The sequence below is a fragment of the Xylocopa sonorina genome, chromosome 1 (genome assembly GCF_050948175.1).
Source record: "Xylocopa sonorina isolate GNS202 chromosome 1, iyXylSono1_principal, whole genome shotgun sequence".
NCBI lineage: Eukaryota > Metazoa > Arthropoda > Insecta > Hymenoptera > Apidae > Xylocopa > Xylocopa sonorina.
In genome coordinates, this window is record NC_135193.1 from 15375406 (window position 1) to 15399965 (window position 24560).

General features: G+C 45.0%; 1 protein-coding gene across 1 annotated transcript in view; it reads left to right on the forward strand.

The window, feature by feature from the left end:
- Positions 1–24560, forward strand: part of LOC143423653 (uncharacterized) — a 121093-nt gene that overhangs the window by 87748 nt on the left and 8785 nt on the right. The window contains exons 4-5 of the mRNA XM_076895144.1: positions 2183–2828; positions 7362–7666. Coding sequence (XP_076751259.1) covers positions 2183–2828; positions 7362–7666 — 951 coding nt within the window. The remainder of the gene's footprint in view (positions 1–2182; positions 2829–7361; positions 7667–24560) is intronic.

Genomic DNA, 24560 nt, shown 5'->3' on the forward strand with positions numbered 1-24560 from the left:
GTCTGCTAGGGCGAGATAGGGCGCGTGTGCGAAGGGGTGGCGAAATTTTTCCCAGAACAGAGCCAGACGTAGAAGGATAGAAGGAAACAGAGATAGATAGACAGATCTGGCAAGGAGGCGACGGTGAACGAAGGCTAGAAAGGGAAGCGTGGAAGGTGGGCCGTTCCGAGGCTGGTGGCCATGAGACGCCGCTATATATATCGACTCGGGGGACGAGGTGGTCCTCGGTAGGGAGACGGGTATCCGCACACGATAGGCGGACGCGTAACAAGAGGTTCGTAGGTTTCACCAACGAGATCGCGGCGAGCAGCGTGGTGCAACCCCGAGCAAGCGTCGAGCCGTACGAAAAGCGGCCCAATGGAATCGCGTGGACCCGGTGATTGGTGGGGTTCGTCCAATGGCAGGGTGGTTGAGGTAGCCGGGTCTGGCTTGGAGGTCGGTTAGGTAACCCCGCGAACCCCTCTATAGGCAGGCGAGTGGGAGCCCTTCTCTCACACGCAAAAGGGGACATCTCATCACGACTCTTGGTAGCAGGCACTTCTCCGTAGTGGGCACTCCACTCATCGTGTCGTCGTACGGGTTCTCCGCGAGAGGCTGTGGGGCCCGAGCCCGGACGAACGAACGAACGAACGAACGAACGAACGAACGAACGAACGAGCGAACGAACGAGCGAACGTACGAACGAGCGAGTGAGCGAGCGAGCGAGCGCGACCGGCCGAGCCGCTGGTCGAGTGGGTCTAAGCGGCCGTGAGGACCTCTCCAGGAGTACCCGACAGTCCTCTTCATTCATTCATCCATCCATCCATCCATCCATCTATCCAGCCGGCAAGCCAGCAAGTCAGCCAGCCAGCCAGCCAGCCAACCAGCCAGCCAGCAAGCCAGCCAGCCAGCCAGCCAGCAAGCCCAACAAGCAAGCCAGCAAGCCATCCATCCATAGACGCTCTCTCCTCTCCTACGGAGAGAGAGTGTATCCTCGACGAAGGTGGAGGCGAAGCGTAGAGTGGTACATCTACCATCGTCTCTCTATCGGCAGAGTCCAAGGACTCGAAGACCCCCCGGGTGATTTCAGTCGGCCGCCGGCCGGCTCTGGCCGGCCACTCTCCTCGACCACGTGTGTGCCGCACTCTCTTCCGTGTTCGTCGTTTCGTATCGTTTCGCATCGCGTCGTGCCGTGTCGGTGACGGTGCCGTGTTCTAACCCCCTGAGACACCTCCTTCGTCCTCCCAAGGGTCGATCGAGTCGTGTGCGCGCGCGAGAACCCTTCCCGAAGGGAGACTCTTCCGGTACACCGCTACCATCGAGGTAGACAGTTGCCGTTGACCCCGGTGAGGTTTACGCCACTTCGCTGGTCGATGTTGTTCGGTTGCCCTTGACCATCGGCCGGCCGACCACTTTCGAGGCTCGAGGGTGTCGTCTTTGACCTCGTTCCGACGACCGGCTATCCGGTTCACCTGGTCCGTGCCTGTCGTTTCGACAGAGTAATGCGCCGGATGACGTCGTATCGCCGGTGGACCCGTCCGGCAGCAGTCGAGCGCGCGGGCACCGGTGCGATGGACGCGTTTCGCGAACTGCCTCGAGTCGGTTGATCCGTGCCGCAGTTCTTCCAAACCGTCCGCGAAAATCCGCTACTACCTCGACGATGAGTCGATCCGGCATTATCCAGTGACCGTGCGTTCTGCGATAGGATTATCATTTATCAGTGCGACATCGATGATTGCGCCGGAGTGCGAGTGTGAACCATTTGAACCGTGCCAACCAGTGATGCGTCTCTTTCCTCCCCGTTTGAACGGACACTCGTACTTAACGGGCTGAAAACAAAACTCTTGCTCCGGATGTGTTTGTGACTCGAGAACCGAGAATATTGAAAGAAGAAGAAGAGAAAAGGAATATAATATAGATATCGATTGAAAGGTGTTTACTTCGATCGAGGGACAAGTAAAGATCGTCAGGTTGGAGGAGAACCGTGGCAGTGTCGGGTGGCTCCCGTCGAACAGTTCGAGTCTAACACGGCGTACTCTAGTCATGTCGGTGTCCCACGGCTAGCGCCGGCCTCAGGATTCCGCGAAGCGCGAGCTTCAAGTACTTCGAGGGCGCGGGCCTCGTCGAGATGAGCGGTGGCAGCGGCAGGAACAGCGCCGGCAACCAGGGGAACGGCAATGCCACCAGCTATCACCAGCATCAGCAACAACAACAGCAGCAACAGCAACAACAGCAACAACAGCAGCAGCAGCAACAGCAACAAACCCAGCTGGAGCAAGCTAGCTTGCTGACAGATCTGAACGGTATCGACCTGGCGATGAGCCTGTCGCCCAAACAGCACTCGTCACACGTACAAGCCGCTGGTGGCGCTCACACCACCCCGTTCAGCGTCACAGACATCCTCTCGCCCATCGATAACGAATCGTTCAGGAAGCTGGAGCAGGTGATCGGCGTCGGCGTGGTCACGCATTCTCAAGTATCGCCTTACGGAAACGCGTGCGGTGCCCGCGTAGGCGGGAATACTGGTAGCTCGAGCGCGAGCAGCGGCAGTCCACCGCTTCACGGGGGCTCGACGCCCGGTGGCGGCACACCGGGACCGGTTTCCGGTCCGAACGACGCCGCCGGTGGTGGCAGCAGCGCTACCGGTGCCGGGCCAGGCATGACCGCCATGGGCAATCCTTACGCCACCATGCAGCTCACCTCGCAGTATCAATATTGCGCCGCGGAATTGTCGTATCATCACGCGGGGCCAGCGGTCGCCGGGGGCGCGACCGCCACCGACCCCATGAGGTCCCATCATCCGTGGTACGCGCCCGCACCGCCGGCCACTAACGACCCCCGGTTCGCCAGTGAGTATTCTTATTTTTCTATCAGTTCCTTTGCTACCCGCCGATCCTCTTCTGCCGGGATGTGACTTGTGGCGACGGGTTAAGGGATCGACCCTTAACTTCTGTGAACTTTGATATCGCAAGTGACCCGAGATCTGTAATTGATCGAGAGAACGGTTAGAGCACGATCGAGTACAATTGTGAAAGTGTCGGTAATTGATTGTGAATCGTAGAATCTGGTATTGCCGCGAGATAACGGTTCGAGAAAATTTTCCTACATTCGTGGACGAGGAATGGGAAGTTTGTTGTTGAGACGTCGATAAGGGATAGGAAATTTCTGTCGAGTGGCAATATTTGAGAAAAAGGGGTGAAATATTTATTCTCGGAAGTCGATAACTTGCGAAGATCTCTCAATAATTTAATGAGGAAATCGTAAGTGGTGTGGAATTGAAATCGAAGAAGAGGAAAGTCAGTTTCGAGGAATAATGTTAGTGGAAATCAAAGTGCGATGATAAAAAACAGGAAGTTTATCGTTGAGGGTTATCAGTTGTGGAAATCTTAAGGTTTTAATAAAAGGTAGAAAGTTTGTTATCGTGAGAAGCGCTGTTTTTACAAATTTTTACGTACCTGGTGCTTGTTCTGTTTCTTATTTTTATGATATCTTTGATGCAGTTACACAGTAAAGCTTAACGTTTCCAAGTCACGGTGAAAATTTGTTTCTTTCTCTGTATATCTATAATAAAATTGTCGTAAAGTTTTAGTTGAAAATATCGCAGATAAAAGGTCGTTGCTCGAAGAGCCGTTGGTGCAAAAGAAAAGACAGGGAAAAATATACTTCGCTCTCAAATGAAGAAAACGCGTTTCTATACGCGTAGCATACGATCATCCCTCTCGCCGCCGATGAGGCACGTCTGTCCTGCTTTTATTAGCCTCGTGTCTACTTCTGTTATTGCTAGCTCGCACTTACGTCCATTTAGCTATCGATGAAGTATCGGACTCGTCTTTCAAAGTCCACAATAGCCTGTCCTTCCATCACGTTGCTTCGTAACACGGACTCACGAATTCTTCCGTCGCTCGTTACTCTAAATGTTTCCACGCATCGGTGTTCCGCTCGACTATCCATCCGATCGTACGTCGGAACTTAAAACAAAATAAACGAGCAGGGATTAGTGCGCGACAGTTCAATAAATTGAACGTGAATCTATCATTTAATTCAAGTTTTCGAATTCTCATATTGGAAAGTTCGTTTCTAATTCTCTTATTTCACTGTTTGGTTAAATCCTATTTGTAAGACTATCAATAGACTTCAATAGTACCTCAATTACGGAGAGATCGTTCTCTTCGTAAGCAGGAATTTACAGGGCAAATCGAATCTGCATAGACTCCTGCGAGAGCTATACAGATGGATATGGTGGTCCTCGAGGTATCTTGCGTTTCAGAGGCCGCTGAAAAAGATTGTCAGCCAACAAAGCGCGCGTCCTTCGGACTTGTGTCAACAGACGCTCGCCTCCTTGGATTTCTGTCGGCCGCACGCGCCACTCTGCTCGCCGCTAGAGAACGTATTGATCCCCGGACCCCCCGAAATGCGTGGCTACTGGACACTACCGGAGATTTTAGTTAAACAAATAAGCCTGAACGACCCTCGTCGCGCGAGGCTGCCCTTATGCTCGACGTACAGACTATTTCCAAATTTACTTCCTGCCAGTTTTCATCCAGAGGCCTCGCGAAGGAGACACTCGATTCGAATGAACCACGTCGAAGATATACGATCGATTTACAATAAATTCGTTTGTAACTCAACAAGTTTGGAAAATAGTGGCTATTTTCAGAATCGTGTAATTTCCATGCGTTGTGTTACACGGAATATTACAAACGTGCAATGATGTTCTTTTATACGTTTCCACGTTTTTGAAAAATGTGAATTCGAATGGCTAACCACGATTTCTATATCTTTTCAAGGAAAAGAAATCAGTACAGAATAATTTTAGATTTTCTGCGAAGGATAATGTATTTCCCTCGGGCTTTCCATACCCTTAGTTTTGCGGATTTAGAGGATTTTCCTTGTTCCACGATACACTACTGGACGATAGTACTACCCTGTTTATTTATGGATCATTTCTGGGATGAAGTCTTCAATGTTCTTTTCTGGTACTGAATATGCCAATACTGTTATAGCTTCTATCATCTGCTAGCTAAAAATAAAATTGCAAAATTCCTTGTTCCTTTTGATAGGAAGTTGTTAACAGACATAGTTTATACAGAACCTGCTTTTACATAGCTCTAACATTTTCCATATTTCTTTTGTTACCCACGAATAACACAAGCTTCGCCTCTGAAACGATATCTCGTGGTATCCTGGAATATAAGATGAAAGTTAATTGATGCAATGAAATCTCGATATAATCGATGGAATAAAGTTTTGCTTGCGCGCTTTGTTATAAAGTTTGTCCGCGACTCGTTCGTGCTTAAAGGTTTTAAAGACAAAAGAATGGAGTTTTCGTTTGTCTGTCATACTCGCGATACCATATAATTATCCGGTGGATAGGCACGTTCAACCGGCTGTTCACGATTCTTTGTAACGGGAGATTCGACTTCGGTGGCCAGGCAGAAAACGTCAATTTGCTTAATGATATTCCTACACAGCCAGAACGGAGCGTGATCCACCCCCGTCTTCGCAGAAGTTTCATCGAAACGTTGAACCTGTCATTCCTCGCCGAGCTTCCATTGTCCTGGCACAGCGTCGACGTTCCACTGACCGTAGTAGAAGCACTTTATCGAGTGATAACTTTCGTGGATGACTGAATAGAAATTTAATAGCGTTCGTTTCCATTGTTATGCTGATAGTTTGATGTCCTTTCTTCTCAATGTTAGTTGGATGATTCGATACCTACTGTGAACACGATGCAAGTACTTCCTCTGTGTCTCACTCTTAAACGGATACTCCGTCAAATTTCTGGTCAAATCTTGAACCAAGGAATTGCTCGATTCGTCGATGGACACTCCGCTAAACTTTATTTAAATCTACTGCTACATCCTCGTTCAGCCATCTCGGATAGCTTTGCAAATCCAACATTTTCACAGTTTCCAATATTCTGGCAATTTACGATTGACGACAGATTTTTTGTAATCAACGGGATACAACGTTTACGATACATGATCAAAATAGCGGTTCTTGACTGAATTGTTCACACGATTCAACGTCTGACTGTTCTCCAAGCGTTGAAGTATTCCGAGCTGACCTCGCTGCGTCCGCGACGGACCATCGTGGTGAAGAAATTTCCATTGATTTTCCAGAGGAACTCGAGGCATGGCGTAAACAAATTCGTCAGTGTTTGCTGTCTCGAGTGGTATTTCTTTCCCGCAATGGACGCGGCCTGACAGGGCCGAGAATACATTCTTACGGACATAATAATAATTTGGGACTTCATCGTCGGACCTCCCGTGCTCGATGACGTAGCACTTTGCGCGGCTAAATCGCTCCTTTTGTCCCGGGTCGGACGTGTCCGTTCTTGACAGCCCTTCGCCAACTGACAAGGGATGGACTGTTCGTTGGGTTTCAGTAGCTCGAATTCAGAGGCTCGACCTCCACCTAGCTTTTTCTCTCTGTCTCATCTCTCACGTGCTTCTTCTCCGCGCGATCCTCCACGGGATTCCAACAACGTCAGGAGCAACGTATATGGACGTGTAGGTCGACGGGAAACTGGATGTTCTTCAGCAGTTGAAGACGCGAAGAATGCGCAATGGACGTCCCTGTGGCAGCGGACATATGGGCTGAGAAAGTATTGCAGGATGAAAGTATGCGGAGATGTAATGAAGAGCTGTTGGGTTCTGCGCGGTGGCAAGCTTCCTGCGATGCGATGGTAAAGGGTAGACTGACACACCGCCTTCATGGAAAAGAGGATGGTGTCTTTATTTGACAGATTCCTTTTCCACCTTTGATAAAGATACCTAGTTGGTTCGTAGCTTTCTCTTCTGAGGGAGTCACACGGCACACTAGAATACACAGGATTAGAACGTACTTAGTTCTCGAGGAAAGAAGGAGATTTTGGAAGATTAAACTTGGAATGATGAATACGAACAGATCTCATTTTATTTACTGGTCATTGTATAACAATACTTTGTTGCTACACCATTGTACCTAAACACCTACTGTGCAGAGGTGAAAACATAGCTAGTGGGGTGGTATGAAGAAAATAAAGTAAAGTCACATGACTCTTTGAATAGTATAAACTTAACTGTGCAGTACGAACTTGAAGCAAATTACTATGCTTACAATAAAAAAGGAGTTCTTTCGCCAACACTTTACATACCTATTACTACTACTTGAAATTGGATTACTTTACACTATTGAAATGACAAGTGACTTAACATGTGTTTGAACTCAAGCGGTCAAAATTCAAATAGTTCGAATACCTTGAACGACTTTTACAAAGCCTACACGATCAATCGGATCTACATTCCCTTATCCAGCCAATTTTCGATTCCTCGTGGCAATATCCAGCAGCCCTTTTGCAGCGATGTATCACCTTCGATATTCGGAATGTTCTGTTACAGTCTCGCGGCTGATGGGCGCCGCGGCGGCGGGCGCCGGGACCAACATGGCCGGTTGCTCCGTGGGCCAGTCAATGGGCGACGTGACGAAGTCGTCGGGTATGGGAGTGGGCGTCGGCGTCGGCGTCGGTGTCGGCATGGGCGTCGGCACGATGCAATTCCCCCACCTACCGCAGAGACGAAAGCGTCGCGTTCTGTTCACTCAGCAGCAGGTTCACGAGCTCGAGAGGCGGTTCAAGCAGCAGAAATATCTGAGCGCGCCTGAACGGGAACACCTAGCCGCCCTAATTCACCTTACGCCCACTCAGGTACGTGCTAAATGTTTTCCTTTTTTCCTCTTCTTCTACATACTATTATTGGCCGCAGGGCCGACTACGTGCCGCCATTCTGTTGATCCTACGTTTGATCCGCGACTCCATCCTCGCTTAGCACTACGAAAATCGGATTTAAGGATTTTTTGGTCTTCTATATAGATTGAATATCTAATTATTGATGCGTATACCTGATTGTGCAAGTTCCTTAGGGGGATGGAAATAGATTCGTCGAGGAATTGTAGCGAAACGTATTTCTATAGTTACGACAATAATTATTTTGTTATTCTACAAATATTTAATGTTCCTCGCCTAGTGGGTAATGGGGAATCGATGGTGGAACTTAACATTTCCCATACTGTATTCTGTGGGACACTGGTGTTTCGTGAAAGCTTATAAAATTGGGGTTAAAGAACGATTGAAACATCATCTACTTTTAAGCGTTGAACGCAATCTGTAATAGCTCTTAAAAGAAATGACTTATTCTAGCATTCCTTAAAAATTTTTTAATCAAGAAAGTGTTCCAAATCAACTGGCCGCTTAAGACTATTCTCCCTACTCCAAGGATGTCACTGATGGTGCACTTTGTCATCACTCCCGCTGTCCTAATGAAAACAAACAAATATTAGATTTACATTTACTCAAATTATTCTCCAGATTGTAAAATATATTTACCTTCGCTATGAAAAGGTTAATTAATTCATATCCTTTCCTCTGATTGCCCGTTACCAAACACGTCTAACCCTTACAACCAATCGTCCGTGTTTCTCATGAACTCAACAACGGAAATATATCCAATCACCTGGAATGCATTCAAAGGATTCCAATCCTGGTGGTGTATCGATATCATACCACGCATCGCTAATATCAATTTCTGATCCACTGTTAATACATTCATCCTCCTTCGATTCAAATTTGCTATCGTCGTCTGTTTCATCTAAAAACATCGTTATAAATTTCATTCTCAGACTCATCAAATTCGTCAGTTACAGTAAGAAACAAAACTCGAGTCAAACATAGAAATCGAGCACTGTCGAGTGACCGTAATCGACCGGAAAACACTCGTAACGGAAATATATGCACTAACAAAGTAAGAATACTGCAGCTACTGTAAACATACAATTCAGTTGCCGAGGAATTTATCCGGGAAGCACACGACTCGCATAGAACGAGAATTCTCTTTCTTCTTGGAACGAGAATTTTCGTTTCCCGATGCGCAAGTGTTAACATGACCGATTACAACCTAGCAACAACGTGATCCATCTCGATCTCGAACAACCGGATCGGGCCAGCTGTTTTTGCGGAACACGATACTCGATATCGTGCACACATGCTTGCGCGCACGCACACGCCGAGGATTAATTGCCGAGAGGAGATTAATTGCAGGGGGTGCAGGGAGGGGAAGGGGGATGGCGGGTGTACGCGTGGGTGTATCTACGTCTCTCGGCCAATCGGATCGATCGACCTTAGGGGCGTTGGTTGCCTCGGAGTTGTTAGCCGGAAATGTAGAGACGACTGCCGTCGAATAGGCATTCGATTACCGTTATAGATGGATCTTCGACCGCTTGAAAATCTCTGAAATTACCGAATGTTCTCGAGCCACTTGACGAACTGTTAAATTATTGGTTTTTCGAAACTTTTTATAAGCGTTACGTGCCCGTGGCGTTATTAGATTCTTCTCAAGTACTCCGATCTTTGTTATCGATTACTCTCCAACGTATTTTACGCAACGATGTTAACCGTAGACCGTGAGATTAGGAAAGATTCTTAATGCGGCGCGATTGCTTATATATGATTGTTAATACCACTATGCATGTGTATTTAAAGTTGGCTCTCCTTGAATTACTGTTATTCGCAGTGGCGGCTCGCGGCTAAAATTAGTGGGAAGTGCAGCACGGTTCCTTGCAAAGATTATTGTATCTTTTTTCATAAACTGGGCAGCAGAGCAAGAATTAAAGAAGGAAAGACTCGTTACATTAAATGTGATCAATGATATCAAGAGGAAATAGCGGGTGCTGGAGTTCCGCAGTACCTATACGCGAGTCGCCACCGGTTCTTTGTCTGTAACGTTGAGAAAAGTAGGTCCTTAGCCATTTCTGAGTGGTATTCACCGTGTTAAAGTCGTAGGATTTGACACGTCCGTTACTCTAGCGGCGAAAGTGTTGAGCAAATCGTAGAGAACGATGCCCGGCGACCAGTCGAAAATAGTCCTTGAGGAGAGCCGTGTTTGTTCGAGGCACGAGAGATGGAATTCGACCAGGTAGAATCGTCAGCCGGAGAGTTGTTCCAGCTGAACAACATGTAAATATTGCCTTAGGGAACACCCGACAATTTTTCCCTCCAGTCTTCGATCAGCAACGATTAACGATACGAGGCTTGGCCGCGTTTCGTGAAAGCAAATTGTCTGCAAATAACAGGAAATTAATTCCTTCGGACTGAGAACGCTGGAGCCAGCTACGGCTCCGTTTAGACGTTATACAGTTAGTCGTTGCGAACCATAATTATTACGATCTCATTTGTCAAACTTCCAAGCTCTTTTTTTAATCAGACTTAATAGCTCCTTACGTATATTCCCATGTCGTTGGTAGATACTTACAAACCAAGTTGTAGTAGATATTAATACAATTGATTATACTAATATCGTCGTGCGCGGGGCGGACTCGATCCGATTCGAGAGAATCGTTTCGGCAGCGGCCATTTAAAAGCGGTTCGGCCAGAATCAGATTTTAACGAGCAATCTTCATTGGGCAGACAGGTCTGCTCGGCTCGATGCGACAGTCTGGCAACAATAAATAATTGTTGCGTAGCTCATTGGTTGCATCCTGCTCGCTCGTCCCCTCGTTCAGTCTGCAGTTTCGTCTACCGCGCGTCTCTCCGTTCAATCCCTTCGCTGTACATCTATATAGCACGTATACGATTCGATCTACGATCGTTCGCCTAGATCGTGCTTGAATGACCTTTCCATCACTAGCTGCAAACGGGAAAAAATAGTAAAAATGAACACAGTAATAGTTCTTCGTGGAATTTCTTTAGTAAGAAGATATTACTTACAGTAAACGTGTATGTTACCTATATTACGTTCCCTGCTGCGTTTTCTGTGAAATGTTAACGTGGCAACAATTGTTGTTCTTCAGAAGCTATTCCGGTTGTACAAAACTTGCTTCATTCATTCGTGTTTTTCATCTATTTCCAGCGTTGTAGCATTATAACAGTAATGAGATCACTAAATTCGATATGCTACGTATTTATATATTAACTTTTGTGATAGATCTCCTCTGTGCTGAAAAATATTTTAATATGATGTAGTGGATTTTTCACAGAAAATTAGCATACGTAGGCATTCTTCGACCTTTAACTGTAACCCACACATTCTACTCATCGATGAAACAACAACTACTCGCAGTGAACAGCGCTCTTTAAAACGCAGCCGCGTTAGAAAATTTCAATCGCCGTGCGTTTAACAATCCCGAAGAAACGAACCGAAAGACCCGGCCCTTCGAACTCGACAAGAGCCGAGAAACGAGACCTTAAACACACCAAGCGGAAGGCGTGCGCCCGCGCGGCTCTCCCTAAACCGGAAGTCGTCGGGGGGCTCCCCCGTGTCCGTAACTCGGCGAAGTCGGTGCAGAATCGCGGCGCGGAAGTCCGCAAAGAGGGCTGATTGCAATCAGCCGCGGATTTTCGCGGTGGTCTCGCCAGGGGCGGGCCCTCACTGTTGCACCCGCCTGCGCGGGCGCATAAGTTTCGATAACGAGTTTCAGACTCGATAGCACTCGGATCTCGCCCGAGCCGTGAATGCTGGCCATGAAGGCCAGCCTCGGAAGCGGGACGCGGAAAGAGTGGCTCGAAGGAGAGACAGGGAGAGACACGAAACGCGACTGGGTGCTGATCGTTCCATATATACATATATATATATGTGTGTGTATATATATATATATGTACATGTATATATATACTGGTCTCTTGAACTTCTGGGGACAAATGGAGACCAAACGAGCTCCCGGTATGTCGTGTATACACACGCGTTGATGCATTGTGTGTGTATGCGTGTGGGGGCGCGCGCACATCGCCACCCTGCGGTACCATCCACTTACGGCCACTCGAAGTCTACGTATGAAGTCGTGCTCTGTAGGTAGCCCACGATGGCTGCACGGGGAGACTAACGAATCATTATGCGAGAGCTCTGTGAATCTTACGTGCCCTCGCGCCGCCTCGAAAGCGATATCACGCGAGGAAAGGTCGGAGGAAGTGGAGCATGGTCGCATCGCAAGAGTGGTAGAAGCGTTTTCGCAGAGTGGAGACTTGGGTGGTGCTTCAATATTATTGGTAATTATTCGTTTGGTTGTTCCGAGTCCTTGTTCTCTCCCCTTTTTCCTTTGGATATTTCTTCCGCGGGCAAATTTTTAAATAGAACGCTTCTGCGAGCTAAATTTCCGAAGATATTCCAGTTCGAACGCAGGTATCGTGTTCCACTTCGCTGAAACAAACTTGGGAATTTTCAGTCGTTCGTCTCACGACTATTTTCCATTCGAGTCCGCATCTTGTTTCGAAACAAAACTTCAGACAGAAGCCTACGTCGGAACGTTCGGAAGGGGAAACGTTAGGAAGCTCGCTTAGTTTACGGATGAGTCTGTTTCCATCGTGGACCAAGATATTTTTGTTGGAACTGGGCTGAGGTGCTCGAATCAGGTGCAGTTATAAAGCGTCGTAGTTACTGGATCGGGGTAGACGAACCACGTGAACGAGAAGACAGACGAGGATTTTTGATCGCGGGAAAATGGCTGTTGCGGATTCGACGGCCCTCGAGGTGGATACTTTTAGGACGCGATCGAGAATCGATACTGAATTAACGAGTCGAACGACGTAACGAATAGAGAGAGGATATACCGATCCGGAGCACTTGAAGACACTCAAGCCTCGAGTTCGACGCGAGCACACTTTCAAGGGCTCGCAAAGGATCGAGGAGACGCCGAAAAAAAGAATTTTCCACCTGTCGTTTGCCCGATCGACGGGCCAAAGTGCCGCATCGACCGTTTCCGGAAGAACGTCACGCAAAATCGACCCCGTTTCGTGTAACGAGACGAGCACTCCACTGATGACGACGAGTACCGATTTCTTTCTGCTCATTCAGCCCCATAATGGGTCCTGTCGACAATACAGCGACGAAGAATCTAGATCGTCTCTCTATTACTGCGACTGTTATTCTAGTCATCATTCTGATTTTCTGACTGTTGGATACAGATCTTAATTGAATCCGAAGTTTTTCCACTGAGAATTAAAGAACAATTACGTACCGCGATCATTCGTTGTCTCATAAAACAACTAAATTTCTTACCATTAGGAATTGATCCTAGTGTTTCTCTTGTCTCGAGGAAGGCTCAATGTAAAAAAATCATAATGGTTGATTCTTATTTCGTTCGTCAAAAGGATTTCTCGCCTTTTCATTTTGCCAAATCTGAAAGCGAATATTTTAATGAGTCGTATGAAACTAAAAGTGTAAGTTGTCGTTCCAAAAATTTCTTCAGTAACGAGGCCGCGTTACATGTCCCAGGATCACTAGGAGATTTTCAATCCCGTCGATCATTTCATCGCGGAACCGTCGAGTCGTCTCGCGTGTTTGCACGACATTGAACTCGCATAGTCCTCTTCAGCAGTGTCCCGGGGTTGCTGTATAAAGTCGAAGAGGGTAGATTCGGTGGTAGGCAAACCCATTATTACGATTATCTCCGTGGCTGAATCGCGAGGCTCGCGCTCCTACTTGTCGCGTTTCCTTCCAACCAACCCTTCTTTTTTTCACCCTCGTCTTCCTTATTTCTTGGGGCCGCGTTTCGCCGAGAACGAATCTCCCCTGTTTGAAAATCTCGATCTTTATCCCGCCTCTGTTGAGTTTTTGCAAGATGTTTATATTATGGCGTTAGCATATCTTGCCAATTATTCTGTAACAATTAACATTCTAATTGAAATTGGTATCAATTAATATTTCAATGCTAGAAATTTTACTGAGTTGTTTTAGTTTAAGAACGGTACTCTCTGGACCGTGAAACATTCTCTTGGAAAATATCGGTACAGAGGCAAGAATTGTTCTTCCATATTGTAATTGTGTAATATTTAGTTACAAAACATTTGCTTCGGTCTATCATGAAATTCGAACGTTAAATTTACCATGCCAGTCGACTTCCGCAACGCACTGTACAATTTGCATAAGGCCAGGATAAAATCCCTTAAACGCGCGAGCCATCCGTAAACAGTATTAAAGGCTCCTCTGCTGGACGAGTAAATTTGTAGCCAGCTTTACTCGATGTTACGATCCACCCCTTTGTTGTGCATATAGAACCATCTAATATTCCTTTCTGGTCCACACACAGCATGCAGAACGTTTATGCAGAACTCGTCGAAGATGGAGCAATATTTGTGAAACAGACTTTCCATCGAACTTCCATCGTCTTGCAACTGAAATATAAATAAAAGTCTGACAAACGAAAACGAAATTTCAAAGTGTAAATAATTCTTATATGATTTTTTGAGATATTCATAATTTTCCTCAGATGTTAAAAAATCTTATATACGATTAGTATATTAGAGTAACTTCAGAAGATATCTGGATAACGAACTTGCAAATAGCATTCTTCAATGACAAAGAGATTATGGTAGGAAACGTAATAATCCGGTAGATACTTAAAAAGATATACAATCGGCCACCGCAGTCGCAGGATTTGTTTTTTCTAGAATTATTCAAAGCTAAATAGATCAACAAGCGTTAGTATGATATCAATTACACTTACACAAGTGATCACTCTATGCTGATGATGCTCTATCAAATGCAACGAGAGGAATTAACTTTTGTTACGTAGCTTCAAGACTTTTGAAAAGTAGAAACTTTTAATAGGTACTTACAGTTACTCGCCATTACCAAAAGTGTGTTCCAGTTCAGAAGCTTAGAACGAAATCCGCTGGAATTAGGCCGAAACGAATATATTTCCCACGACGAAATCCTAGCGCGTTTGCCATCCCAAGCAGAAGCGTGCCTCGACGCTCGAAACGTTTTGATTCGGTCGCCGCAAAGCGGACTAGAATGAGTCCATAGGCGATCCGGCTGGCGCCAACAATAACGTCAATCGTCGTTGTTCCGTTAAAAACAATAGAAAGCAAACGGTTGTCTCGGCCTCCCGGTTCCGTGGCTGGGGAATTCTTCACTCGGCTGATTTTTCATTAATCCGCGATCTCGCTTGAACTTCGCGGTTTCTATTAATTATTTAACTTTTGATCAGGCTCGCCCGACGCTTTTTGCACTTTAATTAATGTCTCCCTTTTCCGTCATGCCCGCCAGCCTGCTCGGCAGGCCGTCTAAATTCCCCTTGATATATTTTTTCCTCTTTCTTTCTTTCCCCTTTCCATCGCGTTTTTCTTCCCTTTTCCTCCATTTTTTCTCGCTCCCTCTCTCTCTCTCTTTCTTTTCTCTCTCCTTTTTTTTTACTTCCTTCTAATTAACTTCTCTCTCTTGCACTGCGGCTGGTCTTTCGCGTTTTAACGAGCTTTAAACTCGTTGTAACTCACCGGGCATAATTTGCGGAGACCCGTCGCGCGGCCTCTCTCTCGCGATTAAATTGTTGCGATCAATTTCGTGCTACGAATTGCTCGTTTAATTCGTCCACGTAGCGACTGATTAATTATGCATTCCCTGCTGACGTTGGATTCTCGTGCCGTTCCTTGGTCCCCCGTTTCGTATTCATCCGCGATTGTTGCGCGTAATATTACGCTCGTGTACCCGTTAGATGTTTCACTGTGAGTGGAATTATTGCGTAGACGTCATTCATCCGGATAACACTTTGTTCCATTAGTAATAAATTTGTTAAATCCGTCGGGATTTCACCTCGTATCGAATTACCACAGATCATCGTTTATAATAATAAAATATTCCCAAATAGAATTTCGATATTCTATTCTACAACAGTTTCTTAAAGCTTTCTCGAAGATTCTTAAAAATAAATTTTTCTCGCTGAGCTATCAACGCTTAAGGCTAAGCTTCTGCAAAGTCCACCCCGTATGTAAGAGTGTTGCTTACGTTGGAATCCATAAATACAGTGGCAGATTTGTAAACAGGCTAGCCAAGCTATAGCCTGCGGTGGTAAATTTTCGTAGCCAGGGTATCGACTTCACCGAATTTCTTATCTCTCCTTTCGGTTCTCGGTAATAGGTTGCCTCTGCGTAAGTATCTTCTTACGAGTGCAGCGTGTAATACTTCTGAATAGAGTCCAAAATATTCTTGGAGAAGGTATCGTCGTTGCTTTGAAACGTTTGTTGCACAGCTCATTGTCCACGTTTCGCTTGAATCCAATTCCGATTGACTATCCGCATTATCGAAACCAAAAATCGATGAAATCTAGAACATAATCGAGAAACAGTAAGGCAGGCAGCCAGGAGGGAAAAAGAGAAATGAAGATGGCGGGAGAGGGTAGAGGGAGAGGGAGAGAGAGAGAGAGAAGAGGCGGACCAGAGGGAGTGTAATTTGCCTCTAATGCGGCACTCGACGAAGCAGCTGGCTCTCCTCTTCTCCATTCGCCGGTCGGCCGCAACCGGTAACAGTAGCGATAATAATAACAATACTGGCAACAATGCCAGGAGTGGCCAGCCATTGTAACAATGGGGAGACTGCACTTGGAGTAACAATGCGAGCGCAAAATGGAGGGATGCATCTGTGTGTCCCGTGCCAAAGAGACACAGGGGGGTAAGGGGCTGATGCGACCATAGGGTGATAGAGAAAGAGGAGGTAGCCTCGTCCCAAAGACGGGAAACGGGCCGTCGACGCGACGAAATGCCCGTGGAAAAGTGTCACCCGTGAAATCTTCTCGCCAAGAACACTCTTGACGGCCATAAGTGCAGTCTAAGGTCCCTTAACAAGAGAACCGCTACGTGCAGTGCTCGATACATGTAACACGGCATGCGAGTCCTTCTGAAAACGATACAGCGTTAAAAACACGTTCTCGCAACTTTTTAAAGCAATGGTTTGTTCACATACTCTCTTCTTCAACCCTCTGTACACCATTACAGAGGGTTTTATTTTTATTACTCAATTACTGCTATTATAGAATTACAAGTCTATTCAACGGCTTTTATAATTATTTAAAAAAATACAGTTCCTTACTTTTCTTGACCACTTCACCCTGGTAATCGATCAAACAGAATCAGATTCGACGAAGGTATCCAAAGTGATTCCAGATGATCCTCGGGGGCACGCGCGCGTGTTCCGCGCGTGAAATTCCTTTGGTGTCGAAATGCGTGCGGTTAATTGGACGTCGTGGAACGCGTGCGCGTATCTCTCGAGTGCACTCACAGCTCCCTCGCATAATAACGCACGCATGAATATGTCGTCGGCTTTTGCGGCCGCCCCCGCGCTGTACCACGCAGCCGCCACGCACAACGGCAGTATGTGGCCGGCGTAATTGCATTCCTCTTTTTCCTCGTCTTCGCGCGGGGCCACGGAGCCTACAGGTCATCGCAAAAGTCGATCGTACTTGTTCGCATCAACATCCGCAATCTGCATACAAAGAAGTCAATAAGTTAGAATTACTGTCTATTTGCTTCTAGCATAAACGTATAGTTGTGTACAATGTTGTGTACAATGTGTACAAATGGCAATATTTTGTATTAAAAAACCTTACCAGTAATAAAATTGAATAAATAAAACAGTCATTTCGTTCCGCAACTTAACTCTATGCTATGACGGCTCTGTGTTTGATAATACTATGATACCATGTATGTTCCAACTTATGTGTTGTCATTATCCATAATAAAAGAATATTGGTGACCATTGTTTCCTCTAAAGTAACTCTCTATAGATCTCAATATGATGATGGTGTTCTCATTCTGGAAATATAATTTAATTTCTTCGGTATACTATACTATCATCTGTATTAGGAAATCTTTGCTCTCTTATATAATGCATTTTCTAACTCTGAGGAAAATCAGATGTAGTAGGGAGCTAAATCAGTTATATAAGCAAGATGATGTAATTGGTTAAACGGTTATTTGATCAGAAAGTCTTCTATGTAGTGTATTGTAGCTGGACATATAGTCATAATAGATGCCATAATTCGTTCGCAGATCTATGCTCTTTTCACGATGCAACATGATCATATGCGGGATTACAACGAAATTACTGTACGGAGGACATTACGTAGCTACTTGTGGAATTTTTGCAGACCACGTAGGTGTGCCCACTATGTTTATAATCATAGTGGTTAAGATGGAATCTGTACAGCCTATGACCAATCAGACTTGTATTCCTTTTGAATGCTTCCCTTGAATGCCAACTTTTCATTCGTGCAAAAGATGTTCAACGTGTCTTCTAGTCAGTAAAAGTAAACAAAATATCTGCATGCCAGGCGCAGTTACTGATTGACAGACAGCATAATCAATTGTGGCTGTTTTTCTCCTATTTAAATGAACGTAATAATATGCACTCATATGCAGTTATTGACAAAACTCCTCGAGCATAGTGCATGTTGGAGCAAAAAAGAGTACATGAAAAGATAGTGTACATGATAGAATGACACTATTCTCGTTGTGTTGAGAAAGGGAAACAGCCTTGAACAGGCAACTGATTTTGGGCAATGAATAGTCGAGTTAGCAGTCGATAGTGCTTGAAGATTCTGATTGCGAATGTATATCCTTCGTGTAGTGTTGTAGCGATATACATATGTGAATTCTTTGAGCTCTTTCAATTTTTTAAGCGATACTTAAAGGAATATACATTTCTTGTTATTTCTTGAAACTTTCTCTGAAAAACTTTCAAGCTTGTAAACATTGTACGGTAACGCAGGCATTGATAAAGCGACTACAGAAAATATGTACCTTCACAGCTGCTTTCTACCTCAATTTGCCAAGCACGTTCCACTTTCACGCTGTTTACAATGAAACTTTGCATAAACGGTGGATAGAATGCAACGAGAACGATCCCTGCGTATGTTTCTAAGCAGCCTCTCTCCTGGCCGTTCGAGAAATAATCGGCAACAATTGTTCTCCTATCATTGAAGGGACGAACGTCGTACAGCCGTCGTCTCATGAGTTTTTCAGCGTGTTTGTGTCAATTATCGCGACGAGGGGGCAGCTTTTACGAGTGTATTGTAAATACACTTGAACCGCGCCGGTCGCGTAATACGCCACCAATTTCTTTTTATGCCGCGCCCTGTAGAACGCGCGCGGACCCGTTCCTTTGTAATCATGCTGCACTTTCGGGACACGGTGCGCGAGGGTGCATACATTTTCAACCGCAAACATCCGCGTCCCCGGCTATTGGATCATCCCTGCCGCGGAAAGGCGGAAAAATTAGAGGGTGGAAAAGTGCGATCGGGCCAGGAAAAGGCTGGTCAAATGGTCCTCGTGCGTTGTCAGATATCTGTGTGCTCTAAAAAATTCGAATATTTATAAATATATAGAATTGTTTGCACTTAATTAATACATAATCAGTTCTGTAAAATTGAACCCTTTCCAAGCCAGAATTATGATTGCACAAAGGTTTCAAAAGCAATCTAGTTGTTTGTTACCTTGAAGAATTGAAACTTCGGTATCATTGATTGGACATATAATCATCGATTGCCATGTTAAATTAATAAATATCGAAGTAATAATTCTTGAGAGATGAAGAGTTGTGGCAAACGCCTGCAACTATTAATTGCTCAGAAAAGGGTCTTTTAATAGTTGAAATGTACCGTATGAATATCTTAGAATCGGCATACGTTCAAAAACTTCAAAGTATTCACCTGAAAACATCCTCCACTGTCACGAATGAGAAAGTCAGGGTTGCTCGGTTCACGTTGAACGCGAATTAGTTCAGTGGCTCGTTAGAGAGAAACTGGAAAGTCATTTCTATTTGCCGCAGGCTGAAGACCCCAGGTTTTCAGACATCCCGACTGGTAATCGGTAAGTCATCCCAGGACGATGGTATTGAGTTAAAACAACAAAAGGGAGGCGGGAATCGTGTTTGCCCACGGGCCACCACTCAGGAGGGTCAACATGGGACAATTAACAGCCCTAATCATAATTTGACGTTGCTTGATCCTGGTATATTCGCAAGCTCATCGTTTGCGGTTCCCTGCACTTTACGGTGGAAACACATCTGCGACTGAATTCGAGCCTCCCGAATGTAATTCCTTTTTTCCTGCGATTCTTATCTGCCGTCAACTCCGTCTGCAAATAATTGTAGGCAATTGTTGAGTTAGCTGAAAGGTTCCGACGGAAATACATATCCGTGATTCTAATGGCTTTTTCTCTTGATTTTCGTATTACTTCTAGATAGACCACATTTATGCATTTATAAGAAAATTAAATGTGATATTTATATTAGAAGTATACAAAGATATGTATAAAATATCTTAAATGTATACCGTACAATATAGGTACATATGTGGAACAGTATTAGAAATCTGTATTTAGGTTCCATTTCTTTAGTGAATTTGTAAAAGTATAACTTTGAATCGATATACATACAGCTTCCTTATAGAAACAACAAGCAATTTTATTCTTTAGTAAATATGTTGATCATGATACGACTTTTAAGTGAGTTTAATTATGGAAAACAAAAGAATCGGAACAGCAGCATCCTCTGTACAATGTTATAACAACAATGGATCGTAAGAAAGATCAGCCGTGCAGCCCAAGGCAAGCGGATGCAGTTCAGGAACGGTTCGACACACCACGAGTGGCCAATTCTCGTCAATTACACGCGTCTTTCTTTCAAGCAACATTGAAACGAGCCCCGTGAACCCGTCCTTTGCCCGAGGCTGTACGGGGGTTTCCGGCGGATAATCCGTCGAAAGTTGGTGTCGGATGAAATTGCCCGAGGAAAGGCAGTTGGCGAGCCCACGAAGGGTTGGTTGACGCCCGATGCTCCGCCGCTTGCGACGGTGGTGGTGATTTTGCGTGAACCCTCGATGTACGCGACGTAATGACGTTACGCTAACTTGATCAATCGTCCACTTTAACCCAGCATACTCCCTGCTCGAACGGATGTATTTACGAACTCCGGCCACTGTCGAGCATAAGCCAAACAGGTACTCGATGCTCCTCCCAAATGTCGCGTGTACTCTGGGCATCGCTTTGATGAACTGCCCCACAGATTTATCGCTATTCGATACACTAATTAATGTCCAAGTAGGAGACGAATGGCCCGTGCTAGAGGCGGGCTCGCGTGTCCAGATGGATAATCGCTGATGGCTGATCGCTTCTCCGGATGGAACTGTGATGGGCTACTCTGAAATTATATGATTTTCGTTCATTACGATTGCAGAATTCGTGGATGCGTCCAAATCAATGTTTTCAGATGTAAATGTCTTAAGATCAGCTGCAAGGTGAACAAATTCAGAAGTGCATCCAAACTGGTATTTATAGATAAAAGCTTTCAAAAGGATGTACTGACTCGGGTATATGGATTCATCATACGTCACTGTACAACCTGCTAAATTGCAAAAGAGAATTGTTATTCAAGTCGTTACTCTGAAAATGCTGATTCTAGTGTCAATATTAGACTGGTCGTAAATCAGCCGTGAAGAAGCTCGTTTCCGTCAATTAGCTCGAAGGAACGTGTCGACAGGTCTTTGTCGGTGGACTTTTACGATGTGTACGGGAGAGAAGAAAAGCGCAGGCAGTGCTCGTAGATCCGCTCGAACGGTCACGGAAGGCGTTTCATTTACCTGGCTGAACGAGAGTTAACCGCGAGTTAATCGGAAGTTAAAGCTAAGCTCCCCCTTTCTCGGTGTTGAGTAAACCTCTGCCGGACCCCCAACGGGGTCCTGCCGCCTTTTTGCACGGACTTCGACGTGCTCATCGAAGGTAAACAGGCTGCCCCCAGCGTTCCGCCTCTAGAATTTCGTACAACTGGCCGTTTGCTAGATTATCTTATCCAAAAAAATAGTTTTCGCGTGACACTAACATAACAAAGCTAATTAAAAGTATTGCGATAATAAAATAGAGATTAATAACAGGTGTATTAATCCGCTGCATTTGTAGGCTAAAACTATTAACGTGGTTTTGGAAAGACTCCATGGAGATTATAAATGTTTACAGTTTTCTTCTTTGCTTAGTGGCGTACAGCCCGTGGAAGCCGTCACGCATAGCATCGTCAGCAGCGTGCAAAGGGATATCGACAAATTTCGTTGAACATCTTCAAAAGTAAAAATTGCGAACAGGAGAAAGATATTGCAGAAGTGGTTATTCACAAGCTCAGTTTCTATGTGTACAGTGGTGAAAGTTGGCATTCGCCTCGAATTTCTTTCCTCCGCAGTCTACGTGTACACACACCAGTTATATCCCTATCTCGTCCAACTTTCTCTGTTTACACATCGCGTCGTCGCGGGAGCGACGGACAAACGGACTGACAGACAGGCAGCTCCCTTGAAATAACAATTCTCACCGACGGTTCATCCCGTTTCTGTCTCGTGCAATCCCTCGCCGTCGCTGTCCGCTGACTCCCAACACGGCGACGATTCAGGTATCGACACACGCTCGATGCGATTCGTCCTATATTGGATAAAAATTATATTCTTATTGATTTTTGCACATGTTCCAAAGTGTTTTCGATATATATTGTTCGTCCAAAAGGAAAATAGCATAATTATATAGATATTTACCTGCAGATATAATTCTATTTAGGTACCTACACTTGGAGAATCTTATAATTTTTAGTGTTAATTTCATTTCTTACGGCAGGTTTCGACAGGGGTCGAGTCGTGCGATTATTGCAGAAAATAAGCGGTACAAATTGGTACCATCTCAATTTTCGCGAAAATTGCTATGACCACTAAACAATTGTAATCTGAAGTGCCAAGTGTCGAACTTTAGATATAAGAAACATAAGAAACAGTCGGAAATAGTTTGCATTATTTAAATCACATCATGTAGCTCGCGCGTGGGCAAGGAGACTCGCAAGACAAAAAGGACGAAGAGCGAAACAAGCGGGTGACACGCGAACGCGGAGAATGCAGGAACGGCGTCGAGACAAGCAAAGGCTGTTTGTAGACCTCTCGAAGTCGCCGCACGCCCGAAACTCCGTCGGCTTCAACGAGTGGATTATCGGTGGAAAAGGAATTAACGAACGGGAGCGGCGAGAGAGTACTTCCCCCGTTCTAGTACCTCTTCGTGGCTTTTAGATAAGGTCTCTCAGCCCTACGCATCAGTCGCGCCACAAAACATACGCGGAAAGTCGCGCGCGGAAGGGCAACCGGCAACGGATTCAAAGCGCTTTTCTTCGCAACCTTCACTCTTTTCCTTTCTTTGAGGTGTTCCCTCCTCCTTCCCTCGAACGATTGTCACTTCGTCACCTTCCATCATTGTCGGCGATTTAACTGCACAGCTCGTGCTATCAAAAAACAGCTGAATTAATTGAAGCGGAAGTACAGAGCAAGAAATTTTTACACAACAATATTTTTGTATCACTAAAACAATAAATCAATGAAACATAATCTTTAAAAAAAAGACTAGAGTCAAATAGCTAAAATTCACAAAAGCTTAAGTATTGATCATTGAAAAATTTAATATCATTGTACGAATCTGTAATGATTTGTTTTTGATGTTATTAGAGCTATATTATAGAATGGAATATACACCATAACATTGCAAATCATAAAATTGATATCTGTATTTAACAAATCTTGTCGGACTCTTTCGCTTTTGAACAGTCCTCTATCTTCGAATATAAATGATTCTATATTTCTGTAACCATTTCGATGACATTCATGTTACTATCAACATTTTATCTCTAAGTGTTTACGAGTAAGTAGTAATGTAGATGATATTTGAATTTCATCATCATCCTCGCATTATTACTTAGTATTGACCATTGACTTTTGTCAAACATTGTAAAACGTGAAGCAACTATTTACAAGAATATAAAATACTAATTAGGAGATCAGGAGGACCGTGCTTGTGTAATCGCTGCTACGTAACACGATCCTCGGCTGTTTACTCTTCACCGCAATCCTTAAAACTCGAGAACAAACTACAAAAAAAAGATAATAAGCCGGACCTTCGATTATCACAGGCGGCGAGTGCTACTATTCTCGGAAATATGAGCACCTACAAACATAATCCGTGATCACTTCTCGGAAGAGCAATTGGAAAATCGTGTTCGCGAGTAGTGTGATCCGGTATTCGTGACGCGTACGCGAGGCGACGGACGAGGCGATTGGCACGAAAGGGGGAGCAAGAATTTTCGAGGGTGGCCGATCCCGCTAATATTCAAAGAATTAGACAGACGGTGGCAGGCTCTCGAGGCACGGTCTACTACACGGGGCCCCTTAAAGTGCTTTCGTTGCATTCTACGCGGCGCATAACACCGACAATGGGGGTTACCACGAGACTACACAGGGGGGAGGATTGCAGCCGGGTTTTACAGCCACTCGAGTAGGAGGTTACAGGCAAGGCAACATATATAGGTCGGACGCGCCTTTGATTCGTGCGATAAAAATCGGGCTTAGGCGTACCTTTCACACATGCTTCTAATTTGCTCCTTTATCCTCTCTTTAGAAACGTTCCATCCGCTGTTTCCTTGCTTCCGTGAATTCAAAAACTATATACAACCGAAGTCTATTCACTGCCAGAACCTTTAATCCTTACGCGTGGTCGTGGAATTCTGCGTTTGAAAGAGAAATGAAAATAATTTGCTGGGATAAGAATCCGTTTATTAATAGACTGACCTCACCTCATCCTGATTTACTAATCTGTCCAATGTAGCAATTCGCTGCTCTAGTGGGTCCCCGATCTAATAAATACTGAAGTTTTCTTTCGCGATAGATGCTGCAACATTTCTGGTACTTTATGGGTTTCATAGGCAAACTCGTTTCTGTTACTAACAATAAAAATGTCTGTGCCTAGGTGTTTATAATTGCGTTAGAAAAAC